We start from the raw sequence: 27,683 nt of genomic DNA, 5'->3' as shown, positions 1-27,683 counted from the left end.
GGGTCCTGCGTGGGCTGCTTTGTCCCCTCTGCTTTCAGCTGAGCCTCCTTAAGGAGAAGGGGGCTGGTGCCCCTTCCTTCCTCTCTTTTTCCCCTTTCATTACCAACTTCCAAATCTGGCTGGTCCCCTGGCTCCGTGCCAGCCGCCTTTGCCCTGTCTGGGCTTTTTGCAAAGACCGCAGCTTTCTCTGAAGTGCCCACCACGCCACCCTCTGGACGCCACCTTCCCACGGGGATGGCCAAGAGGTCCATGCATCATTCTGCTCAGGACGGGCTCTTCTGCCAAGGTCGTGCCCAATGGAGTACTCACCTGGTGTTGGCATACAGTGCTGTAGGAATAGGTTCTTCCCAGCGGTCAGCCTGCTCCATTGATGCCCATAAGTTCAGTGCAGCATCCCCCACCTCTTCCAGGAGCTCGTGGACTTTGCGCACGAGCAGCTTGCAACTTTTGAGCCTCTTGGAGACTTTTGGGTTGGTGTTGTGACCTTCCCAGATCGCTCCCTCGTACTGGGAGACTGTCCTGTCCCTGTTTAGTGTTGCAGAGGCCCGTTTCAGTGAGGGCGGTCCAGTAAGCCCCGAGGATCCTGCCTTCTACCACTTTTTTCCTTTTAGCTTTGCCCCGTCCCTTTCCCAGCACAGAAGACTTGAGCTGCTTCTAACACAGTTTAGGCTTGTTGACTTTTCGCAGAGCCCATAATCTTAAAGTAAGTATTTGTGCAGCATGGCATAGCCTTAGCCTAACTTGTCCTGTGGGTCAACAGCCAGGGGTACACTCATCCTAAAATTTATGCCTGCTTCCAACATTTCTTCTAGCTAATGGCAGTGTTAGGAAAAAATTGTAAAAAATCGTTTTAAGGAACAACTTCCTTAACGACTGAGGAGCATCCGCCTGTTTGTGGCAGCAAAACTCTCATACCCTGTATGATTCATATGTTGGCTTCTCACTCCCCTCTCCTATTGTTTTTCTACAGATTGCACACAAGGTAATTATTGGCTGGCTGTAACACTAATAACTAACATGTGGCTTTTTGGGGGGTTTTTTTCCACAGAGGGAGGAAGCGCTGAAACATCATGAAGAGTTATCTCAAGAGCTTGTTAACCTACGAGGAGAACTGGGTAAGGATCCACTTTCCTAATTTTGGGGGAAAGAGGAATGCAGCAAAACTGAAGAGTTGAGAGAGACGGATATCATGGTATTGTAAAAACAGTCCTGAATTCCCTGGCTGATTTCTGTTCAAATGCTTAAGCAGTGCATTTCTCTGGAGTCTTGACAGCATGACCCTGGGTTCACTGAATTCCTGGCACTGATCTGGGTAAGCTGAGGATGGCCTCCTCAGGAAGCATGTATCTGATGACCAAAACATTCACTTTCTGTGTTATTGTCTGTATATTCATTACTGTTTGATGCCTAAATTGTGAATTGTTTCTACAGACATTTGCTGGCAAAGTCCATTAAACAAAGCTGCAAAACTTGGTACATAAATTTTACTAAATTTTACACTTATTTGCCTACAAGTCTGTAAAAGAAAGAAAATAAACAGCAGGAAATGCAGTTGGAGTAATAGCATTAAATGCTTAAATCACCCTGGGGGACAGCTATAATGCCGAAGACTAACTGTAAGGCAGAAGGGTTAGTTTGGCCAACTTTAAAGTTGAATTTAACAGGTTTTAATGGTGTCTTTTGGCCTTAATCTTGAAGTGGTATAATCCTGTAATAAACCTATTTTGAAATTAAAATGCAGTGGCAGGTGAAGCAAATAGGGCTCTTCTAGATCGTTTTCATTGTGTTGAGACCCACTGTGGTAGTATTATTAGAACAGAATAACCTATGCTTTGGCGTTTTGTACATGTCATTTATTATTGAAAAGCTAAAAACTTATTTTTATCATGACTTCGAAGTTATGAGTACTATCCCTGCCAAACTGAATGGTGTTTATAGGTCTGGTTACATGCAGCTGCTGCACTTAGTTTTCAGCTTTATTTTACTGTAGTGATTGATAAGATGGGCATTTGCTGGCAGCCAGGAACAGAGTTATTTGAGCTTGGCTTTTATCCTGGTCCATTGAATCTTACAGCTAATTATCAAGAAAGTCTTTTTCTCTGTGTCAAATGTTTGCATCTAACTTTTAATTTTGTTCTATTTTGTTTATGTATTACAAGTCGTAAGATTTAATTTTTTTGACAACAGCTTTCTTGCTTTGTATTGTGCAAAATTGAAAATGAAATGCCTGCTTTGCTTGGTATTTTTCATACAATATAAGTAGGTAGGCCTGATAGTGCTGATGGTTTGATAAGGATATTGGGTATTTTTATCTTTAAAATTTCCATTTTCACTTTTTGCATGGAATTTTAACATGAAGTTGCAGACTTATCAGCTATCGGAGTGAAAAACTCGATGTCTTTCTTTTTTTAACCTTTTTACTGATATATTGCTTAGTTTGGGACTGAGGCTTACACTTAAATACTGTCATGCAAAATGGGAAGCTTAATACTGGCATTTCAGCTTCATTCAAACGGTCCTCTGACAGTCTGCTTAATGTCTAGCAAAAAATATTTTATCCCCCCACCTTGTCCTTTAATCTGTATAGTTGTTCATCCTTCTCTTGCCCTTCAGATTCACATACCTACTGACTTGGCAGTGGTCAACTGTTTTAAAAATGCCTGTTTAATAGGGGTGGTAAAATTAGCTTGGGCACAAGGCCCAAGAGGACCAAAAAGTAGCAAATACATTTTGACCATCTTTGAGGTGTTTTAGTTCAAAAGCACACCACCATTTTCTCTTGTGTATTCAGCTGATTTGGCAAGATTTAGTTAAAGCGCCCCTGCCACCATTTTGAAACATGGGGATGCTGAATACATGTGATGCTGAGACTGCTAGAGTGCTGGATTGAGTACTTGATCCCAGTATGCAGGGCTGGGTGGCCCAAACCCAGTGTTGGGGGCTGGGAGGGGATGGTGGTACATGAGGGTGGGAGGGGGGGCAGCATCAGACCCTTGGGGTCCAATCAGGGTGTATAGGGCTCTCTAGCCCACAGACCAGCCCTGCACTACTCAGCTGGCTGGTAGGAGCAAAAGGTTGAGCACCACTGTCCTAAAGTATTGGTAAAGCAAGCTGCTTACCTTTAGAAATGATTGTATGGTACTTTCAGTGAAGCTTGCCTTAACAAGGTGTGAGGAGCCTTGGGTCCTGCTCCCTGAATCGGCCACCTGGTCCCAGTGAGCAGAGCCAGGCAAGGGCAAGGCTAGGCCCCAAAAGGCCCAATCCCAGTGCTCAGGGGTAGGAGGGGTTAGCTCCTCGGGTCTGATCCCAGTGTGTAGGAGTGGTGCTTGGCCCCACAGCCTGATCCTTGCATGCAAAGGCAGGGAGGGGAAGATGCCAGGCCTAAAGCCTAATTCTGGCGCATGGGGCTTTGGATTGACCCATGGATTGACCCTGCTTTTCTCATCTGGCCCACAGGGCCAAAAGCTTGAGCACATCTGTTCTAATAATTCTACTGCTGGATACTAAACCACTGTGAGGCTTCTTAGATTACGCTCTGTTGAGCTTAACAAGCAAATTTCTGGGTTCTGTTCTGTTTTTATCCTTTTTCCTGGGGTAATTCTTAGCCTAATTAATGTTTATAAACCCTTTAAAAATTTGGTATGCAGGTGTGTATAGTGATCTTGTTGCTATGATTATCCAAAGTTTGCATAGAATCTTCAGTGATTTCATGTAGAAAATGATAGCTGGATGCTGTTCCTCTTTCTCCAGTTTTTTTTGAAGGTTTTGGGAGTAGAAATTCAGCAGCAGTCAAATATTTAACTTGAGCTTCTTTGCAACTCCCAGCCTGAAACCATAAACATTGAAAACTTTGGTCATAAATGTATTCATTTAGAGGTCCCAGAGTAGATGTGTAAACCCTAGTTAGTTAACACCTTGCTTTTTCTGTAGCTGTTTATCAGTACACAAGTGAAATATAGAAACTAGCTTTTTCTTAGCTTGCTAAACCAGTGGGAGCCAACCTTTTTTAGCAGGTGTGTCGCCACTCAACCCTTTACTCTCCAGGTACCACTCTGATCACCTTCCATGCCCGATCTAGTGCGACGCTTTCTGCTCCTTGCCCTGGTGCACCCTGTCTAGTTTCCTGCTCTTCTTTGTTTCCTGCCGTTCCTGATTTGCTGGATGCCAAACGTAGACTGCCTATAACACTTCTAGCATGTGCCACAGGTTGAACCACCCCACACCATGCGAAATGATGCATGATGGAACAAAGGTGTAATAAACAATTTTACAGGGTTTGAAAAAGCATGCAGCACTTGGAAATCCAAACTTCTGTTTACTCTTTTGTCTGTCCCTGAGTTAAATCTCATGCACTGCAATACTGTGACATAGTAGCAAAATCTGTATGCATTAACCTTGTAAATGAAGTTCACAAGGATTTTTCTATCTGCTTTGAAGAAATTTGAATATTTTCTGCACAGTGTTATGTCTTGAGTAGCAATTATATCCCTTAAAATTACAGTGGCAATTGTTTTGAACATGGCAAGTGCAGTATTTTGTACTTTTCCTTATTGAATACAGCATTCACTTAAAAATTTACATTTCTAATTTGTTTTAACAAGCAACTATAAAAGGGATGTTTTTAGAAGCTATTTTTCAGTTAATCATAAAAATAATTGGAAAAATAGGGTTGGAAGGGACCAGAAGAGGTCATCTAGGACAATCCCCTGCTTGTGGTAGGTTCTTTTTTGTCTAAACCATCCAGCCTGGTGCTAGTCTAACTTGCTCTTAAACTTTTAGGGATGGTGATTTCACAACCTCTCTAGGTGATCTATTCTAGTACTTAACTGCCTTCATGGTAAGACAGTTTTTCTTAATAATATACAACCTAATTTTCCCTCATTGTAATTTCATAACATTGCTCCTTGTCCTCTTCTGTGCAGCCACAGTGAATAGTCTATAGTCCAGTGTTTCTCAATCAGTGTGCTGTGGCATAGAAGTGTGCCTTCAGAAATAAACAGGTGTGCCATGGAATTTTGCCATGGCAATGAGCTGCAATAAGTATCAGGATGGGGAATGCCTTAACAGGTGTGCAGCAGAGAAGTGTTATTAATGTAAATGTGCCTCAGGCTGGAAAAGGTTGGGAAACACTGCTGTAGTCTGTCACCATTCTCTTTTGTAATGACTTTTTCTGGTATTGGGAGACCTGTTATCAAATCCTTCCATCTCTTTTCTGGATTAAATAATTCCAGTTTCTCCAACTTTTCTTTGAAGTTGTGCTTCCTAAACCGCTGATCATTTTTTGATCTCCTCTGGACTCTCTAATTTGCCCACATCATCTTTCTTGAAGGAGGATGCCCAAAACTTACCTAGTACTCCTCATGAGGGCTTGCCAGAATTCAGTAGAGTGGAAGAATCATTTCTGTGACTTGTATGTAATGCTCCTGTTAACACATCCCGGTATGTTGCCTTTTTTTGCAACTCATGCTGCTTGTGGTCCACTATAGCTCCTGGGTCCTTTTGATCATTCTGTTGTAAATGATTGAAGTATTTAATCATTCAGTGCAGTGCTTTGTACTTGACCTTACTGAATTTCATCCAGTTAACTTCAGGTCATTTCTCCAACTTATCAAGATCATTTTGAACCCTAGGTTTCTCTTCCAAAATGTCTGCTACCCCACCCAGAATAGCATCATCTGAAAATATGTAAAGTTTCTGCCCTCTTTAAAAAAAGGGCAGGGTACAAGACAGAAATCTGTTTTGTTAATGTGTACAGTACCTCTATTTAATTCTGCAAAGTACTCTTTAAAACAACCATCATTATGTGATGCCTAATTTATTGAAACCGCTTAAAAAACACACTATAGATTAATGTGAACTTTGCTGTTAATGTCTGCTGACATGTTTAACATATGGACATGGCAGAGGTATGCTTAAATAGCTTTATTAGCTGTTGGTTTAAATGACATTTTTGTGGCTTCTAATTTGCCGGGCGCTACAAAGTAAGTTGGGGGGAGGCGGGAGTTATCCCATGTTGGGCAAAAGTGTACTGATAGGATTGCTGTTCAAGAGAGCAAAAGCCATGAACTCCTGGTGTTGTTCTGACACCTCTACATTGAACATTTGCCTATTTACAAAGAATCAGATCTGGTACTAGCCAACCTGTCTCATCATGGATCCTGGTTTTCACTGATTAAATCCAAAAATTGGGATTTTTTTTATCAGAGAAAACCAGGTTCTCTGCTCATTGTAGCAGACCAGCCAAGAATATGAACTTCAGGTTTAACATTTTACTGCCAGTAGTCTTGTTATTAGCTCAGTGACAAAAGTAGCTTTAACTTATTTTATAGAAACTTCAGTATAAAGCACTCCTTTTACTAAGCATGAACAAGAAGTTTTTTTAAAATGCATGAAAAATGTAGTTATTTGACATTGAACCAAATAGTTTAATATTTAATAATAATGTATTAATAATTATTTAAATGAAAAAAAGCTTCCAATAGACCTGAGGTGTCCCAAGGAAGGTAAAAATAAATCTTCCCAGAAAATAGAGAAAGTAAATAAGAGGCCCTATCACAAAACTGTTGATGTTAAATGCTTGCAATTTGTAATTGATCTTCACTCATCTCCCACAAAATACTGCTAAAATATTCTTCATTCTTGTGCTGGCATTTGGTTGCTGGTATCCTGCATTAAGGAGCTCTTTGTCATTACCATGATACAGTGAGAGGTGCTCAATCTCATGGGCCTTGCATAGATAAATGCTTATAAATGATCTTTACAGTCTCTTGGGGATAACTATTTTATTGTGTTTGAGTTAGTAAATTGACCATTTTAACCCTTAATTAAATCCAGTTAATCTATTGTATTAAACCGGGGTGGGTAATGTTTTTTTGGCTAAAGTGCCGAAAAATACCACAATGCCTACCTCGGAAGGTGCCGGAGTGCTGGCATAGCAGAAAAACAAAATGAGGGCAAGGGGTAAATGGCAGGATGCCCTGCTTGTGCCCCTGCCCCCCAGCCCGGGCTCTGCGGTTGCTAGCAGCTACACCGGTTCTGGGGCCTGTCTGTGAGCTAGGTTGAACCCTGGGGCCTGGCAGCACTGTCAGACCCCACTGTGCCAGGATTGGACCCTTGGGACCTGGCACTACACCCTCCTGCCCCCTGTGCCCTGGGATTGGGTACTAGGGACATGGCACTGTGCCTGACATGCCCGGATTGGGCCCTGGGACTCAGCTCTGTGTTCTGGGTTTGGGTGCTGGACTCTGTGCACAGGACTCCCCACACATTTGGAGATTTGGTAGTGGGAGAGGAGTGCTACTTCTCCCCTGCCACCAGACTTCTAGAGACATGCGGAGCCCTGTGGACTGGATGACATATTGTCAGGGGCTGGATTTGGCCCGTAGGCTAAAGGCTGATTTTAATAGATTACACGGGGAGCCTGAAACCTGACATACTTAGGCAGTGTTTCTCCAGACTTGCCAGTTGACAATCCTTTAATTGCATTGTAAAATTTTTCTCATCATTACATCCACTATAAAAGCAGGAGTAAAAAAAGCAAATCTGATAATAACAGTCTCTAACATGTGAATGCTTGTGAGAAGCTTTGAGTTTTGAAGTTTCAGCATGTAAGGAACAGGTGAAGAATTTTTTTTATTTTAGAAAGTTTTACAACTTTCAATTTCAAGCATCCCACAGGGGGGAGGGGGAGGCATGACTCGTTGGTTGAGAAGCAGTTTTCCAAGGCAATAGGCAAATCAACAGGCCTTTATACCCAGTGGGGGTGAAGCCATAAGGAAGTAGTTCCTGGCAAAATTTTAGAGAAGGTCCATAGTAAACAAAGAAGGAGTTCCATGTTGTTGAGCTTCCTGTTTCATGTCTTAACAAGTCTTTCCTTGGGAAGAGAGGACCTCTGAATAGTTGCACGTCACTTCTGGAGATGACAATACTAAGCAAGCATTTGAGTTACTTTTTGAGTGTCTTGAGAAGCAAGGAGGCAAGGAGATGAGTTGATCATGCTTATGTGCTTGATTCAAGGCATGGTTGAAGGAGAAGGGTGCTCAGGCTATCCTGACTTACAAAAGATATGGAGTGGAGTGGGAGTCATCTACCTTGCACTATGCCATTCTTCCTTGGGAGGCATAAACTGCTGAGTTCCCCATGCCGAGTCTGAGAGAATGATATGGGGACTAGAAGTTTGGCTGAGCTCTTCTGTCCAGCCCTGTTCTTAAATCTTCCAGACATCGCTCACGTAGTGTGTGGTGTTGCAACAGGGTGTCATGAGTTCTGCTCATCTAGAATGCTCCTTCTTGGTTACCATCCTGCCACACTTCCAGAATCTTTCTATTAAACATAAGTGAGATGGGGATGGCACTTTGTTAAACCTGAAATTAATTTTATGGGACCAAAAAAGCGGTATTTCTTTGCCAAATTTCAAAGTCCTTCTGCAAACAGAGCAGATGTTAGCATTACAAGAGTCCCTTACAATGGGAAGATGTAAAATAGCCTAAATATTGTAATACTTTCTCCATACTAAATGCATTGAGGGGCAGAGTGCAAGGTGAGTGGCTGCTGCAAAGTGGCAGAAAATGCTATTGGACCTAACTGAAAGGTGCAGTCAATTTACTTGTACTTGCTAAATATAGTGCTTCTTATAGTAAGAAGCATAGTTTGAAGGCTTGAAATAGTGCTTGAGTGCTGCAACCTCACGTGAAGTGACTTAATGGGTAAGTGGAAAGTATTTCTTTGATCTCTGGCTTTTGTGCCATTTATCTCTTGTGCTTGTTCTCTGAATTTGTAACCTTGCTTAGTTCAACTTCCATTAAATGTAACAGCAGCATGGTTGAAATATGGATCTGTGGAGGGAAGTGCTTTTATTGTAGAGGGAGGAATGGTGCAGTTAATGGTGAGATATAAAAACCATGAAGCTTCCATTTGTCTAATGAGTGTATTTATTATTAAAAGGTTGAAAATTGTGTGAAAAAACCCCCAGAAAAACAAAAAACCAAACCCCAAACGAACCCAAACCCTACAGCTGGTTTTACTTTGATGGAAAGCGTGCTCCAGTATCTGAAGGAGTTTCTATCAAAGCTAACTTTAAAGACCATTTTGGTAAGGAAAAACAAACATTGAGTTTAACAGACCTCTCCAAAAGAGTGTGAATTAGTTAAGGCTTTCTCTTTGCAGGATTAAATTACCATCAGTAAGTGGTTAAGATAGGGAATTGATTGCCTTTTTTTCTTTTCACAGCTTGTCTTTTAGTGTGTTTAAATATATTGTCTTGTGCAGTGACATACCGTTCTTGCTCTTATTTTGTACATAAATTTGTAGGTTGTGCAAACTACTTGTAGCAAATAGTTATTTGAATATTGCCCTTTTTCTGTTGGCAATCTTGTCAGATTTTTAGATGTTTAATTTCAAACACTCGCTTGGCATCAGAAGTGAACCCTCCTGCTGGCCTTGTCAGTAAGATGCATTGCTACATCACTATCTGTACTTGGAACTAATTCTAATCACAAAATTAATTTTTCCTACAAAATCCCAAAGCTTTTTTGCAAGAAATCTACTGTATTTATTTGACTTCAAGACAACTCTGAATTTAAGATGACTTTCCAATAATTCGATTCTATACATAAACAATTTATAAAGTTTTTTTATATTTTTCTATGTATAAAATCGAGTTGTTGGAGGGTCATCTTAAAGTAGCCCCCCTTGCCACTGCATGGAGGCCAGGTGGTAGCGGGGTAGGCAGTGAGGGAAGATAGTGGGGTGAGTGTCAAGCAGCTTAAACCCTATTTCCCTTTCAGGTGTCCAATGCTATTTAGCCATCCAGAGCTGACACAGATGATGCTTAGTGTCACTTGCACAGACTTTTAGATCCAATTTCTGCCTTAGACTAGATTTGTCCTTCTGAGCATGCTTTGTTGGCCACTTTGCTTCATTGCAGTGCTTTTTCTCCTGAGAATGTGCAGGAAATTATATGAATACTCAAGGTTTCAGTTGCCAAGAATCCATCACAAATGACTATTTGATGGGCACTTGCCCAGGAGTGGATGACTAAGGTCTGTAGCCTCTTTCTTCCCGTTCCATCCCTCTCCCTGCCCGAGGGGTGTTTGGACTTTCATCTTCATCTTCACAGTAGAGTGCCCTAATGAGCAAGCCAAGGGCTAGCCAGAAATTAGAATACTTTCTACTTGTCTTGCCATGGCTGGCATACTGGGAGCCCTGTCAAAGACCAGCTTTGCTCTGGGGCTCACTGAGATGGGCACTGCCCTAGAAGGCAGAAGGGAGCTGTGCCCCAATTTTTTTTGATTAAACAAAAAAGGCAACAACAGGGGGAAAAAAAACAAACCCACAAACATGACAGTTCAAGATACAGAAAATTCACTGTATGGACAAGAATGCTATCATGAAGCTTTAACTACTTTACTTGATTTGTTTTTCTCTCACTACAGAGCCGAGCGGTCTATATGTCTGTCTATCTACTCTAATCTGTTTATAAATTTTTAATATATTTTCCAGGAGCTCTTCAGGAGAGTAGCCTGTAGAATAGCCCTGAAAGTCGCACTAATTTTTACAGCCATATTGTTTGCATCATAATTTTAGTCCGATGTGGAATGTCCACTGCTGTCTTTAGTGTTTGGAGATGAAGTGGCAGAATTATGGTAGCTTTAACAGTTTTTGACCACTTTTTTTCAGTAACCACTTCTGCAGCTTGTGAGAAATTGGAGAAAGACCGGAATGAGTTACAAGCTGCTTACGAAGGATTCGTGCAAAAGCTAAATCAGCAACACCAAAACGATCTAGCGGAGCTGGAGGAAAGGCTTAAAGAGTTTTACACTGCTGAGTGTGAGAAATTACAAAGTATCTGCATTGAAGAAGCTGAAAAATATAAAGAGCAACTTCAAAAGCAGGTCAGCATAGGCGGCGGAAAAAAATATTATTTGGGGGGACAGGAAAGGTGGGGATGGAGTGTGGCACACTCACCTGATCCCTGCCCCTCCCTTCCACATGTGGAAGTGGAGTGGCACACTGAATGCAGTGCTGGGCCAGTGGGGTGTGGTAGTAGTGCTGGAGCAGTGGAGCTGCATTTGGTGGGCGGGGGGGGGGTCTAAGCCCCATTAGCCCCAGCCTTCTGTCACCTATGCAAGTCAGTGACATTTGATTTAGAAATGTTCCCTGGAGTATAGAGCTGTGGAAGCTTTCTGTGTAGGGGATATTCACATCCCAGCTAGAGGTTTTCTGACTTATTTGTTGTATACAGGTTTTAAAAAGTGTGTAAAAATTCATTTCTGTCTACTGTAAGTCATCTCCCAACAATCACAGTTTTTGTCCAATAATGGGACCAGTTGAATTGTTACTTTGAGATTAAATTCCACTTAATCATAACTATAAAATGTTTCAAACTAAAATACGCTTTTCAGATCTTTAAATGAGGGTGCTGAAATCCCATGGTTTGTTATGAATTTGCTACAAATTCATGATGGTTTTGTATCTATGGTAGTTTAAAAGGTGTAGCAGAAAAAAAAATTGGCATCTGAATTCCTTGTTGCCTTCCAGCTCACCAGCCTTAAGCCTGTGTGTGATGAAACCTGTTTTTGAGCAAGTCCTAAGCATTTTTTCAAATCTACAAAGCACTGCAGATAGTTTATTTTCTTCTGTCTTACACTACTTATTTCTGTGTGCTACCTAGACCACAGTATATGCCACTTTAGCAGTTATGTGAACAGTGAGGTTATTTTTAGTTTAGTCAGTACATTTGACTTTTATAAAGAGCTGGAGTTGGGGATGTTCCAAATCAGTGGGTTGTTGGCTGACTTTGGCTTTTACTTGAAGATACTTCCCTTCTATTGTTTACTGGGTAAAAAGGCTGCTGCATGTGAATTTATTCTTCACTTTGTCATTTAAAATTCCAATTCTGCGAATGTGAAAGGATACTAAAAACAAAATAAAGAAACCTTCCTAAAAACTTGCTTTCGTGTTACAGGTTGACAATTTAAACATTACACATGAAAACTTTAAGATAGAACTTGAAACAAGCCACTCAGAAAAAATAGAAGAGCTGAAGAAAGAATATGAATCCTCTTTTTCAGGTAGGTGTTTTTTTTCTTTCAAGTAGTGGCAGTAGATAAGCTACACATATAAACATTTCAAGTAAATGTGCCATTTTAATATGCTCTCATTGTTCCTACCAATCAGGAACAGCATTGATAATCATTAACTGACATTCTTTTGGGACTGAATAGTTTTATTTTATGTTCAAGCCTCTCTTTGGGGCTCATTTGTCATGTTACAGATATTGTGCAGTTAACTAGTTAATTGTATAATTAACTGAGACCAGCTACACTTGGAAAGCACCTGTCACACTGTTCAAAGCTTCAACCAGATATAAAGTTAGACCTCGAAAATGCGTACTCACTTTTATAGCTGGTTGCTGTCCAGCTTTTATTTTCACGTGTAGCAAGGAATACATTATGTGAGAGCAACATGCAGGCCCCCTGGCATCCCAGGGTGCATTGCTCCATCTCCAATGTAAGCTTCTTTTGGGAAAGAAAAAAAAAGAAAGAGGAGGAAACTCCTGCTCCAACATAACTCTGAGCACTAGGTTCATTTCCACTATTCAGCAGCACTCTGTAGGGGAAATACACCCCCTTGCTCTCCACCCCACTATATGAGCACGGAGCAGATGAGCTGATACCTGCACATCTGGATCTCCTGGGAAACAGCAAGCACAGGAGGTGGGAGAAGGGAAATATCCCCCAACTCGCCTTCACCCACGTGTGAAGCCAGGGACACCCTATTTGGCTGGAGCAGAACCAGTTTACCTTGCCCAGCCACAGTGCATCCCTGGTCTCCTGGGCAGCAGCAAACACAGGGGAGGAGAGAGAATTCTGGCCCCTGCTTCCTCTGCTCTCCCCAGCCCAGCACATCAGACTGCACTCGTGGCTGGGCAGGGTACTACAGTCTCCTTCCCTGCCCTGGTGTGGGGAAATTGGGGGTTTCCCCTCCCTGCCTTCTGCATGCTGCTGCCTAGGACAGCGATTCTCAACCTTTTCCAACTTTCATCCCACCAGCCATTGGTCCCAAAACCCCTGGTCCCACCATGATAAGATGAGCTTGGGGAGTCCCCCAGCAGCCAGTCAACAAGCAAACCCGGAAGTGCTGGCGGCAAGCCCGCCACTTCTCCACGTCCCACCTAGATGGCCTTCGTGTCCCACCAGTTGAGAAACACTGGCCTAGGAGATCTGGGCTGCCTGTGGCCAGGCAGGGGATATCTCCTGCTCCCTGCACTAGTGGGAGGGATTGCTCCTGACCCTCACCCCAGCTTGCTACTGCCTGGGAGACCCCAAGCCAGGCAGGATGTCCCCAGCTTAATGTGCCAGTGGGAGGAGCTGAGGAGGGGATTTCTCCTCCCCTCTCCCAATTTGCTTCATAAGGAGACTCTGGGGGTCCTTGGTGATGACTCAACTATTAGTAGAGTCATTTTAAATCCTTCAGTGGTACTGCCGACCAGAGAGAACTCCCCCTGCCCGTCAGCAGCAGCAGTGCAAGCTGTTACCCCTTTTTTCTTCCTCCTGACAGCCTGCCCTATGCCTAGGTAGCCGTGCACACATTGCGACCTAGGCCTTCATTGTGCAAGGAAGGTAATGACATGATTGGATTAATGTCTAAAGCCAGCCTGTTAAACAATGGGTATTTATGCTGAGAACTCTTAAAGCAGTCCAAGAGATGTAGAAGCATGCTTTCTCTGTCTTCTTAGCAAATGTCTCTGTCAACCTGACTACTTTCAAAATCTCAAGCTCAGTGACATAATCACTGCTTCTAGTTTTGTTGATAGGTGTTAAGGAACCATACAAAATCAACTTTCTTTGAAACTGGATTTAGATCCTTCCAGGTCAGAATGGGAATTTATCTGGCTGACACTTCTTCCTGGTAGTAGCTCAGAACCAAGATCTGGAATTCGGTTCCTCCCCCTGGGGGGGGGTGGATAGGGGAAAGATGACTTGATCAATCTGTAGCTATTCCTTTAAGGCAACTTGCTGATTCTAAAGATTGTAGCGCATCTTAATTTAGTATGTTTTAGTTGAAGTTGTTCATCCTTACTAGTTTCTATTGACTCAGTTTTTGCTTTCACTGAAATAGCTGGTGAAACTCCCCCCACATCTAAGGAGCAAGTCCTAAGAAGTCCACTTTCTTACAAAGTGAAAATTAATTCTTCTTTTAGAGATCTCTGAAACATTTGATGAATCAGTTACAGCTGTCTCTGTAGCAGTGTTGTCCTGGTGTGATTTGGCATGCATGTTTATTGTTTGGTTGGCTTAGTGCATATGATTGCTTACTGCGTATGTTGCATATAGTTCAATATTTTCCAAACTGACACTTCAGCGGGCAATTTACATGTAGTGTGGGCATATGAAGATTGATCAACAAATGCTTAAAAAGCAAATGGACTGCTTATCTGGTTTGCAAGGAGTAATAGCCATTACTAATTTTACTGTTTCCTTACTATGTTGCATGTACACTTACGATCCTTTGAACTAATGAATCTTCTAAAATATGGGTGGGGGTTGTGCAATAATCTAAAATTCTACAAATTTGGTATTTGTTTCAGAACTCAAGAATGTCCATGAACTGGAAAGGAAATCACTTGAGGCTTCCTTTAGAGAGAAACAGGAATCATTAGAGGTTTGTTTGGGGTTTGCCTCAAAACAAGTCTTTTTGCAACAAGTGGGAGCTACGTGATGCATATAAGCACTCAGTTACTGGTTTGACCTTCTTGGGTTTTTTGTTTTCCCCAGAAAAAAATAGATGAATTGAAACAGGACAATGACTCTCTGAATGAGAAGTTGAAATTGGAAGAGCAAAAACGAATAGCCAAAGAAAAAGCAAATCTTGTAAGTCTTGACCTTGAACACACAAACTTTCAAATGAACAACATGACCAAATGCTGCATGTCTGATTAGCATTCCACGTACTAACTGATTTAATTCACTTTCAGGAAATTACATTGTTGTTCATAACATGGCTCATACTCATGATGGATCTTCAGCCTTAATGCATTGGCTTTGTTTTCAAAACTAAACAAAAATATTTGAAAGGTTATTTTTTGCAGACGCATAGCCAAGTAATGCCCCAGGGCAGTGCTGGCTGACACTAGGCTGACTTGGTAAATTCTAAAGAGTTACTTTCAGACTCGAAGCAGTGAGGATGAACTACATGCAAATTTTCCAAGTCTAAATTTCAGTGGCTTTTGAGTTGCATATGCAAAAAAAAAAAAAAAAAATCACCCCACCTAAGTTACTCTAACATATGAGTGATTCTTAAATATTTGTTTGTCTAATCTCCTTTTGTGCTTACGACTAAGAAAACAAAAGTTTTGGAATTATTTGCAGTCTACAGTGGAGGTGGGAGTGCTATTGCAGAATAAGTTTTACAGTAATAGCAATTCATTCCAAAAATAGTTCATCTCATAGAAATAAAATGAACTTATTTTCTGACTAGAAACTTCTTTTTCTTGGATTAGGCTGTAAACTTTTTCCTAGATGAGATTCCTGAAAGACTGATTTTAAAGCGAGTTATCACAAACCCATCTGTGGAGTCCCTTAGTTTCTCCCTGCTTTCCCACTGCTTATCCCACATTTGATAGAGTTTTGCCTGGGTTGTAAAAGAAATTTTAGATTCCCCTGTCCAAAGAATGGGTATTCTTGGGTTATCATCACTCGGCTATCATTCTTCATCACAGGCAATCACTAAAGGGACAAACAACAAAAGGATTTATTATATAGGAAAAATAATGATATAAGAAAAACTCAACCTAAGTTTTGAAGACAGGAAAAAAAAAAATGAAGTTTCTTACCCTCTCATCTATCACCTAGCCCTTCAGAAGGCCTACCTGTATTTTCAGAGATAGGCCTCCCTGCTAATCCTGCCAGCCTTGCCTGCTGGGAACCTGGACTTCTCCAAAGCCTGAGAAAATTCAAAGACCCTGGCCACCTTACCGATGGCCTTTGAAAAACCTCTCAGTCAGTGGCCTCTCCCTCCTCCATCAGCATCGTTCCAATTTCACACAAGTCTCAGAGTTCTCCAGAAATTTCTGTTCCTGGACATCTGGTGTTTCTCTGGCTAAAGGGTCATTTCTCTCAGATGCTTTTACTATTGGTGGTTTGTTTTTGTTTTTTTTCCCATCACAAACTGACAGCTTGGGTGTCCGTCCCACCAGTGAAGTCTTCTGTCCAGTTGGAGTAGCTGTTGTCCTTGCCTTAGCATCACAGTAGCAAGATATTTAGCAGTTCTGCCATCTCTCCTTTTACTTGACTAAACCATGATCAAAATCTTAGCGATATACTGACTACACATGCCATATCAGTGAAATAAATATAAGAAACCAGTTGTGACATGCCATGAACCCCTAGTTCATACTGGGGTTTGTGACAGGCATCCTTAAAACTTTTCTACTAAAGGGCAAAAGGAGTCCAAAGGGAAAGTTATACTAGCTTTTCTTCCTGAATCAAAACTATATAATTTAAGACTTCAACAATCTGACAACTCTTTATTTACAAGCCTTGTCCAGGTACATTATTTTAGCATATGTGATCAAAAATGTCTCTGGAATTCAGGGAAATAAGTGAACTCATTTTTTTTCCCCCCTTTTCAGAAAAATCCTCAGATTATGTATCTGGAACAGGAACTGGAAAGTCTGAAAGCAGTGTTGGAGATCAAGAATGAGAAACTACATCAGCAAGATATAAAACTGATGAAGATGGAAAGACTGGTGAGTTTCCTTTGGGGACAGGAGTGTTACAACTGTTTTTTCCCAATGTACTGGATTTTTATAGTAAATTCATGGTGGCCATGTGTACACACTAAGCTAAATCAGACACACTAAAAACATAGAAAATTGTAAAGGCATGGGCACATTATACAGTTCTGTTACAGGTATGAGTTTTCTGTACTGGGCTGCAGTACAGAGAGATCTTCTTACTTCCCCTCTTCCTTGCTGTCATATCCTGCTCTCCTTGAGCATGTGGAAGTGAGGAGCAAATGTGAAAACAATAACCTTGAAATTAAACATAGCTATAACAATGTTCATATGGTATACAGAAATGTTACCTTTTTTTCCAAAGCTGCTGCAAGTTTTAACACGGGTGTTTCATAAGCACAATTTTAAGCAACACTTTGGCACATACTTGCTTAATATAAACTATGCATGGTATTAGCTCAAAGCCAAAAGGTTCATGATTTACTGCATAGTTCACTGGGCTGGTCCTCACCAGAGCTAACGGCGTTTAAAGCCATGGTGAGCCACAACATTGAATACAGTTCACCCAGAATCCTGTTGTGCCCTCTCTTAGCCTGGCACATATGACTAGCATGGCCCTGCTCTCCATGGTGATCCCACAGCTCATTACTGCTCAGCATGTTTGTATACTCCAGATTGTCTCCCCCCTCCCCCCCCAATCAATGTGCTAATTAGCCCACACTCATGCCTGGAGTCGGGGGGGTTCTTTTCACAAGTCCTGGAAAACTCCAAAGATTTGTGTAGCTGAGGCACAGGGCAACCTGGTGTGGCTTCACCTCATGGACGGCATGGCCACAGTAATCATATAGGACTGCAAGAAGGGCTGACAGGGATTCTGGGTATGCTATATCATGGCTCACCATGCCTTTAAAAGAGTCGGCAGTGAGAGGGACTGTGCTTAATCAGCACCTACCATATGTCTTGTTCAGATAGGTGGGTTGCACTTAAGGAAAAAATAAAAGTCTTCATGATTTCATCCCTCACTCACTCTTGTGCATGCAGTTGAAGGCAAGTGAAACGCAGTGGGATCTGAACCCTGAGCCTCTGGGCTTGGGCCTGCATGTAGGCTGCCCGCCAAAGGATTTTTAAGCATCTGAAGTTCCAAGTGAGGCTGGAGGATGCTTGTCGTGAGCAGGGCCACACATGGTTCTTGAATGACTCACAGATTTGGAATTGCTTTGACTTTGGATACACATTTTTTTAAGAGTCCCCATCAACATATTTGCCCAAGGAAATCCTCTTATCCTCTTGCAAGCATTTGGAGAGGGAAAGGCTGATTTGCCCAAGATGGGCAATGTGTTGTATAGTCATGCGCAGTGTTAGCTGCATTTAAAAGTTTCACAGCAGTTTAAAGATAGACAAAATAGACAGTTTATTTAGTGAGAGTCTCTTGTATGCTGTTATAAGACTAAGGAATTATAAGTTATAAGACTTAGCATATCAGATGACTTCTGTTAGTGCAGATTTGATATTTGTAGGTGTTGGAGGGTGAGAGTAGGGAGTAAAAGGAGCACTAGTTTATAGGAGAACATGTATTTTGATTTGGTCATTTTCAAATTACCCCTAGACTATGTATTGCATAGTGATCTCACGTGTAAGCCATCTGATGAGCTGCCTGGAAATTCAAGCAGTGGAAACTTGATCCAGCTTTTAGTAGTGAGCAGCCCATCAAAGCATGTGGCAACATGGTCCACTCAGACTCTTGGGTTACATGGGCAGCTTGGCTGCTATACAGCACTAAGTTAGTCATGTGACTTACTTTTCCTCAAGGTCATTCTAGGTATCATTATACATAGTATAACAAAGTCTGATTTTTAGGTTTATTAATATGCAGTAGCCATTCATACAATTTATATCCTTGAATAAACTGTTCTACCTCCATTTATTAAAGGGGGAAAACAACACAACCTTAATGGATAAGTTGAAGAAGATTCAGCAGGAGAATGAAGAATTAAAAGCTCGGATGAACAAACATGTGGAACTTTCCAGGTGACTTGTAATTGACATCAACTGGTCAAAATACTTTTTGGCATGTGAAAAAACAGCATCCAGCACCAGATTTAAAACAAACAAACAAAAAAACCCCTCACAGCCAAAGTATCACTCCTTGAGCAATTGATACACAGTGTGCATTTTTACTTGCCTGTGCTTATGTGCCAATGTCATTCCCTTCCTGAGAAGGTGGTGAGTATATGGATGTGGAGGCTCTGTAAAGCAATGAGCATCAAATCGTAAGTGTTCTTAAAGCTTGATTAGCTTTTTCCCCTGGACAAACACAGATTTAGTCCATGGTGCTGTCCTGAATGCTCATAATACTTCAGTGAGAATACTTACCTGGGAAGTAAGGCACTTGGGAACACTATGTTAGGGTGCAGACAGAAATGCAGCTCCCTGCTGTAACTGCGAATGCTTTGCAGGAAGCATTCTGAGTTATGGCGATCCCCTGGAACAAACATAAGTGCACTGTTGGCTCCAGGGGGGAGAGGAATCAAGCTGCCGGCTGGGAGCCTGCAGCCAGTTTCCCCCAGCAAGACTCCCTCCTCCCTGCCAGCTCAGGCTGTTTCCAGAAAAGGAAGGTGTGGGGAAGGGAGCAGAGGGAGCTCATTCTAGGGTTCCCTACCTGGTGCTGGAGGGTAGGGTTGTGTGAATTTGAGCCTTCCCCCCCTCCCCAAGGGGGCTCCAGTGCACCTACCTCAACCTCAAGTGGGGGCTGAAAAAACCCCTAAACCAAACTTCCTCAGCTCCCTTTCTCCCCTCCCATTCTGAAAACACCAACAGGCTGGGGAGCAGTGCAGGCAGAAGTTACAGAAGGCACTGTGTTTTGAAACATCTTCATTTTACCCCTCATGCAATGAGGATTCAGATTTTCACTTGACCATTTTTGGAGCAGTCTGTAGCCATGCACTTGTGCTTGGTCATAGCTGTAGACCACTTTCTGCAGCCAGGTCAGGCGAAAATTGTCACTTCTGTCTGTGCCCTTAGTGTCCTGCTAGATCCCTTCTTCTTAAGTGGTGTACTGCTATTTTAAGATCTTTAAAAAACAAAACAAACTAACTGCTTAAAACAGGGGACTACTGGCATTATTTAATCAAAAGTTAGTGTTCAGCTGTCTCTTGACTATTGTCCCACAGCTACCCAACAAACAAACGGGGTCTGACTGTATATTTGACTCTGCTCATCTGGACTGCAGGAAGTAAATGAACAAACCTCACCAAAGTGAAGGAAGCTAGGAAGTGCAGATAAATTCTGCAGGTATTTCACTGCAAGGAGGAGAAGTTATGATTCCTTACAGGGGGTCTACAATAAGATCTGCCCTGCCTTATGGAGATATTCCTTTCAGCTGCCATCATAAATAGCAACTGAAATTTAAGATACCCTAAAAACTACCCAACACTTAGTAAAAGAGGCAGCTCACTTCAGTACTCCTGCAGTGAAACAGCTAAGATTAGGTTTTTGTTTTGGATCAAAGCCATGTCTAGTAGGAGCTAATTGTGTGGGCATGTTACCACAAACTGCTAGTTTTCTCCATGAGAACAAATCCATTCATTCCTCCTTACGAAGAACTTATCTTCGAGTAGAATAGGGAATGATGCTATTTCCAAAATGGGTAGGATGCTATAAACATTAAACTGAAGCAAGTGTACTTGTATTGTATTATTTTTATAGGCAACTTTCCACAGAGCAAGCAGTCCTGCAGGAATCTCTAGAGAAAGAATCAAAAGTAAACAAACGTCTGTCAATGGAAAACGAAGAACTGCTGTGGAAACTCCATAACGGGGACCTTTGCAGTCCTAGAAAACTGTCACCCAGTTCTCCATCGATGCCTTTTCAGTCTCCAAGGAATTCTGGCACCTTGTCTAGTCCTACAGTATCACCAAGATGACCTTTTCTGATACAAGGGGGAGACTGCATAACAGCATTTCATTTGTGGTCTGCAGAACTGATCATAACTTTAAACATGGGAGCAAGAGCTATATTAGCCAAGTATGACTGAAATATAACTGGAAATTATTGGTGTGGCAAACAGCTATAAAATACTGAAAATATGGGAGTGAAACTTTTAATATTTCTCCTCCAAAAAGACTTCCATAATGACCTCTATGAACGTTGTTGCACAAAGCACTTAGAGAGCAAGGGAACCTTGTTCATTGCCTTTTTCACCTAACTATAAGGGAAAAAAGCTCAGGGGCTTATAGATAAAGATCACAACCTTTATATGTTCCTTATCACAGACACCTTTCGTTGAGGCTGTGTGTGTGGTGCGCGAATGGAATGGACGTAACATGCGTGTCTGATGCCGCTGCCTTTGCTGTGTATGTAATAGGGATAAAAGCTGAAGAATAGACATTGACATGTACTTTATTAATAAATATTGTCAATATGCATGTTTTATCAAAGATTACCCTTAACTGGGGAGGAAGAGAAACTGCCACTTGTATTACAGGTTAGTTTCCCTTTGATCTTTCAGCTTTGGTTCAGGAGAAGGATAGCAGGAAACGCTTTATCTGTTTAACTTGTTTGTCTGCCCACTTTATCGTGCAATTTTGGATGACATTTTAAGAGAAAATTCAATCTGATTTTCAGAGTTGAAACTCCAGCCATATTGTCTGTGGATTTTAGCTCCTCTATTCGTATGCAACTCTTAGCCATATTGCAGTTTTCAGGAGAAAGTTCACTTTTAGCATGCTGCCTTCCTGAAACAAAGGTGAGAAAACCAGATGTTGGTTCATTTTTAATCTTTCTCCACAACTTGCTTAGTTTTATTATGTTTAGAGAGCAAAACTTTAAAATTGCTAGACTTGTTGCAGGCTTAAAGGAGTGGTGGAGATGCACCTGGGGATTTCCCAGCTGAAAAAACCTCCTGGATAAGCAGTCAATACTTCCTAACCAGTACTGCCCATCAGTTTGAGGTCACCTACAGAGAAAACATGAGTTCTGATCTAATCAATATACAGGATTTGAAAACCAAGGATAGAGAGAGTCGAGAGTAGGATCATGTTCAAAGGTATCATGACTAGTTTCTTAGTAAAAGGAAGTCTTAAAAGCAGTCAACCAGTATTGTTTCCATTGTGACCAATTTTTTTAAAAAGTGGTGTTGCTCGTAATTTTAACTTTCGGCAATTATGGCTAGATAATGTCCAGAAGAAAGAGAAGACAAGATCTACATGTGATTCTACAACCCATTTCATCACACCTCCCCAACAAGTGGTATTTTTCAGTTGTTTCCAAATGTTTTCTGTCAGAGGTTTATGCCCTCTACAAAGTCCCTTTGAATTGGTACAGTCCTGTCTGTTTTTTGTTGAGGGTATCAGTGTTTCATGTAACATTTTAAACTCTGCTTCAAATTAAGGTAGTCACAGTGCATGTTTTGTCTTGTTACTGCTGTTTTGGTCAGACCTTATTTTAAGATCTCATACCTCTTGACATGTAAGTATGGATTCTGCTTCTAGTTACAGTTATAGAATGTTGTTTCTGCAATAGCTTGGGGTGGCTTTTAAATACCACTCCAGGGACATTTTCTTCTGTTTATATAGTCAGTGTTGTTAGTCAAAGGTAGTTACAGTCATCCAAGATGGTAAAGCTTAGACTACATTCTGGATCTCTGCATCTTCCTGTAGACTGGGAACAGGTATCCAGCAGATAAAAAGGAGGTGTTTAGGAAATTATACTTCACGAGCACTTCAAACTAAACACTTCATCTAGGATATAAAAATGCTGGATATAATAATGCTGGCACTGCATAAGGAACACAGGTGCCTAAGCAAGTTTTGTAGCATTATGTAACTAACATTGTAATGTATTCAAGCTTGTGATTTAAATTTTAAAATAATGAAATTTCAATTTAACTTCCTACAACGTGCGAATGAAGTGTGCTGCCGCTTCTATGGAACACTTTTCCTTTTCTCTTTCCCCCTTTTACAACCCTGTATATGCCACTAGTTAAAGTGCTGTCAGCACTTAATCAGTTTTGCTGGAATTGACAACTTAACCATAAAAATCCACGGTGGACTGAAACTTGGCTTAAAGTACGTCTTGGAGCATTCTTTTTTTTTCTTCTATAAAGTCAAAGATCACGTGTATTTGAGTTGTGTTTAAAAATAAATAAAATTCTTTTTTTACTCATTTAAGATCTTTGGCTTGTGTAAATCTAAAAATCTTCAAGCTAAGGAGGAACGTCTTGACACCTATCTTGCTGGGGTCATCTGATCTCAGCAGTCTTTCTTGTCCAAATACAGGGGGGCTGGGCCCCATGATCTGTAAGGTCCAGCCCCTAACAACTATGAAACCATAAAAGCCTTCCAAGTGCAAGGTTATCTAACAATAGTTAAGATTACCACTGTGTAGAAAAGCTTACTGTTGATATGTGCATTTATTACATTTACTAGAAGAGAATTTACACAGAAGTAATGAGTTTTTCTTTCTCTATAACTATGGGACACAAAGGAACATCACTCTCTTTTTATATTTAAGTGGTGGTTTACATGTATTTTAATTTGCCAAGTTGCATAATCACAAAGTCTCTGTTTTTAGTAGTACTATTGGCTAATGATCAGAAAGTTCCACATTTGGTCCCTATGTTTAGTTTCCTTGTTGTTTGTACTGAGAGAGTGTATAGTATATTCCAAACACATGGACTAGGGGTTTTCAACCTTTTTGGCTTAGTGTACCCCTAGCTGCCAGTTGAGAAGGAAGGAGTCCACCGGTGACAGGTTAAAAACCCCTGGTATGGACAAATATTAATGTAATCATAACCACTCTTTAAGGAGCCCCCATCATCTTACTGAAGTACTCAATTTATTCAGATTTATTTTTTTCAATGAACAGGTTTTTAAAGGTCCAATCTGATGAAGGCAAAGACATGAAACAAACGCCTTAGAGATTATTCTGAATTTTAAACTGAAAAATAGTATTCTCTTGGTCATTCTAACTAATGCACATACATATGTGTAACTCATTGAATCATACAGAAGTAGGGCTGGAAGGGACCTCAAGAGGCCATCTAGTCCAGCCCCCTGCTCGAAGCAAGATTGTCCCTGTCTAAACCATCCTATAAAAGTGCCCATCTAGCCTATTCTAAACCAAAACTGTACAAACAATCCTCTCGCAGGACTGCTAGGCACAATGATCAAAAACATCAAGAACACCCTAACTTCCCACAGGTAAAGCAGAAGGCTGAGGGCACTGTCAGTGTTCTGCTAATCCTTGATGGAAGTAAGGAGAATCTGGGTTTTGCTAGCAATCAGTGTTGGTCAGTTGTCCTACCTAGGAGTAACACTTGGCTTGTAAATGCTGTAGGGTTTTTTTTTGTGGGGAGCAGGGGAGGGAGGGGAAATCTTATATACAATGATAGCTGTTTTCCTGCATAGAAAAAAACCTGCTGATAAGTTAACTGCAAAGCAGTCAATTTAATGGCCCAAAACCTTTGATCTGTGGTACGTGTCAGGATTCTTTCCCAAATCTTTGACTTATCCCAACTTTTTTCCTAATCATCAAATATCGCAGGGGACTTATGAAAATGCTAATTATAAGCTTTCTACAAGCAGAACCATTTTATTAGAAACAGAAGTTTATGTTCTTACTCTTGGCTCCTATGTAGCTGGCAAACTCTTGTGCTTGTGAATTTCAGAAATAAAATTGTGCCCTGGAAAGAAATGACCTGCTTTTTTTGTTAGTCTGATCTGGGTCCATCAACCTAAAAATTTAAAAACATTCCTGTTATCTTGACTGACAGCAGTAATTAACTGATGCTTTGTTTCCTTGTGTGCCCAACTTCTACAGATCTATTAACAATTCAAGTAGGGGTGCACCGATAGAGATTTCTGGGGCTGATAACAATAATTGATTTTTAAAGGAAGCATATCAGCTGATACAGATTCAACTTTAGATATGCAGCCTGACAGCTTGAAGAGCAATGTCCAGCTGGTATGTCTGTGGTGGAAAGGGGAGGAAGGGTGGGGGAAGGGAAGAGGCATGGGGGGCACAGATCAAGGCCCCTACAGTGAGGGAGGGAGTTGGGCAGGGGCTGGCTCAACACAGCTGGGGCAGGGCATGGGATGGAGCCACAGCTCATTGTGCGGGGGAGAACTCCTGCTGCTATGCACACCGTGGGGTGGCAGGTGACCCTAGATCTCTGGGGCTGGCTGCTGCTGTGGCCTGGGGCTGGGGCTAGGGCAGCTCTGGGCTCTTCCTGGCAGGGAGCTGGGCCAAGCTGTGTTCTGGGTGGGTGGCAGTGCCCCTAGGAGGGGGCTACAGAGGGGGAGCACCCCCAACCTCCCCTCCCAGTGCTTGCCTTGCCCGAAATGCAGCCTGGCCTAGTCCCTGCATCAGGAAGAGCCCAGGAGTGCCCCAGCCCACAGCAACAGCCTGCTCCACCCCCATGCAGATCTAGGGACACATGCCCCCCATGCCCTTCCAGAGTGCGCACAGTGGTGGGAGCCCCCTTCCCCCGCCTCCCGCAGCCCCTGGATGTGTGGCTCTCCAGCACCCGCCCCGGTCTTCCTCCCTCATGGCAGAGACCTTGATCTCCCCCCACACCGCTTCCACCTCTACCAGCTGGATGCAGCTCTCTCCAAGCTGCTGAGCTGTGCTCCTAACTGCCTATGTGCTGCGCTGCAGCTGCAAGCATGCATTTATCGGCCACATCAAGCAGAAAAAGCAGTTTCCAATGCAGTTGATTTTTTTTTTTTATATTGGTGCCGATCCAATATCAGACTGATGTATCAGTGCATCTCTAAATTCAGGCTTTAATTTAGTTCCTCTGGTCTAGTAATTTTAAAAATAAAATATTAATTACTACTGCCTATGACATTTTCTGGCTGTTTTTTCATAAGTGTTAAAGTCCAGCTTTGTCCAAAGTGTTCCTTCTCAGTTGAGGTTCTTTGGGTAAATATGATATCCTTTATTAAACCAACCCAAATAGTTGGAAAATTTTTTCTTTGCAAGTTTCAGGTTTAAAAACCCTTCATCAGGCTGAGGAAACATCTGCAGTTGGTGTCACAATCACTTTCATAAAATGGTTTCCCAAGTCGCTTAATTTTGTAATTCATATTTGTGAAACACTCGATGCAATGAGAACAAGATTTCCCTCTGATTTGCCATGTACTTAGAAAAAACAAGCCATGGTATTTTAGCACATTCATAATCTCCAACAAAATTTACTATATAAATTCCTAACTAACTGCCTACCATACTAGTGGGGACAAGTTACTGGCCCCGGTGAGTGACTTAAAAACCCCAAACCCATAACTCTGCCAAACCAGAATGTGATTTCCTGGACCAAAAATGGAATTATTCTAGCTGGAGAACTTAGCAACTTTTGAAATGTGACATATTTGGAGCTTCTGGAAATTTACTTTTTTTGTTTTTTGTTTTTTTGTTACAACTTTGTGTTAGATTATGAGTTTTTGTTTCCCCAACTGGATGGTTAGGATAGACTTAGACAAGCTTTGGGGTACAATGGTACCCTTTCCTGGGTCTCTGGGAGAGATGCAGGCACAGCAGAGATGGCATTGTGTAAAACACTGCATTTAAATAACAGGATACAAGAGAAATTAAGTAGTTAACAGACAGGTGATCTAGTAAAAACCTGATGGTAGACAGCAGGATTGTTCAGGAGGGTTGTCACCTGCAAAGCCCAGAGATTAGTAAGTATCAGGTAAATTACAATAGACCATGAAGTCATGGTTTCTAAATCCTTGATTCATTAACCCAATAACTAATGATTTTTTGTTTCCAGGCTTGCATTTTGAAAGTGTTTTGTAAATTATCCCTTGAGCCTAACTGAGGACCGGGGGGGTAGGCTATTTAGCTGTGGTCTTGTCTCTGCCCCTTTTTTAAATCTTTTTTTCAGTAATCATTCTTTCTTGTGTGTAGTTTTTGTCTGGTTCTACCCACGTAGTTACCATGAGGGCAGTTGGTGTACTAGATGATAGATATACCACATTCTGGAACAAACATGTGCTACAGATTCTAATGGTTTGGTGTGCAGAATACCAATTGTTGTGGCAGTAGAGGTGAGTTCACAGATCTCATAGTTACTGTGAGGCAAGACTGGGAATTAAGTTACGTCACACCAGTGTTAGGTCACCTAATCCTATGAATGGTCACCAGCTCTCTTGGTAACACATTTTAAACAAAGGAAATTACAATGGTACTTATAGTCTTCAAATTAATTGTTGTCATGCTATTAGAGTAAGACCAGCAGAGGAAAAAACTGCAAGGTTGAACTTCCTAACTAGCATATCCTATCCTCACAAACAAGGTTGAATCATTTCCTTATATTACATACTATACAGCAGTACCTGTACTACAAAAGACTTGCATTCAGAAACATTTTTCAGTTGTCTGAGTTCTTGATAGCAAACTCCAAGAATATTTTTACATTGCATTCATGCACAGATACTTTTCTTCCAGTTAATGGATAAAATAATGTTATTTCATTTTACTACAACAAACTAGAAAAACAGCGAGGGCTGAGCCAGGTTTAGCTGACCCTGTATAGCTAATAGGATCAAAAAGCCATTTCTCTTTATGATAGAAAATTCCATGAATAGCTGCTACACTGTTTTCCCGGCTCTCTAAATCCTTAATGCTCATCTTAGAAAAGCAGGAGTGTTAACAAAGGCAAGGTTACTTTCTCTCTTTCTTTCTGCTTTTCCAAGATGTATTCTCTCCTGTTCCAATAATTGTGTAGGGTAATCCACTCAAAGCATGGGACTAGAAAAAGGAACCCTTTGACAGAGCTGGAGAATGTGACCCTGGACTTGCCAGTATTTAGACGATACTAACCCCATTTATTTCAATGGAGATATGAATTCCAACTGTGGGAGAGAAGAATCAGGCCCTCCATGTCTCAAACTTCCCTTTCACTTACAGGAATGCTGCATTTAGTTCATGAACATTTGCC

At 41.5% G+C, this 27,683-nt stretch overlaps 1 protein-coding gene across 3 annotated transcripts in view; it reads left to right on the top strand.

Annotated features, from left to right (window-relative positions):
• Positions 1-21,925, top strand: part of MTUS1 (microtubule associated tumor suppressor 1) — a 143,200-nt gene extending 121,275 nt beyond the window's left edge. For all 3 annotated transcript variants that reach the window (XM_019552598.1, XM_019552599.1, XM_019552600.1), the window contains 8 exons: positions 1,049-1,115; positions 10,678-10,892; positions 11,966-12,071; positions 14,591-14,664; positions 14,778-14,873; positions 16,634-16,750; positions 18,669-18,766; positions 20,444-21,925. In XM_019552598.1, the coding sequence (XP_019408143.1) occupies positions 1,049-1,115; positions 10,678-10,892; positions 11,966-12,071; positions 14,591-14,664; positions 14,778-14,873; positions 16,634-16,750; positions 18,669-18,766; positions 20,444-20,660 (990 nt within the window). In that variant the 3' untranslated portion in view covers positions 20,661-21,925. The remainder of the gene's footprint in view (positions 1-1,048; positions 1,116-10,677; positions 10,893-11,965; positions 12,072-14,590; positions 14,665-14,777; positions 14,874-16,633; positions 16,751-18,668; positions 18,767-20,443) is intronic.
• Positions 21,926-27,683: the final 5,758 nt, after the last annotated feature.

This window comes from Crocodylus porosus, unplaced genomic scaffold (assembly GCF_001723895.1).
Source record: "Crocodylus porosus isolate Cpor-Errol unplaced genomic scaffold, CroPor_comp1, whole genome shotgun sequence".
Classification (NCBI taxonomy): Eukaryota; Metazoa; Chordata; order Crocodylia; family Crocodylidae; genus Crocodylus; species Crocodylus porosus.
This window is presented reverse-complemented; position numbering and strand designations above follow the sequence as displayed.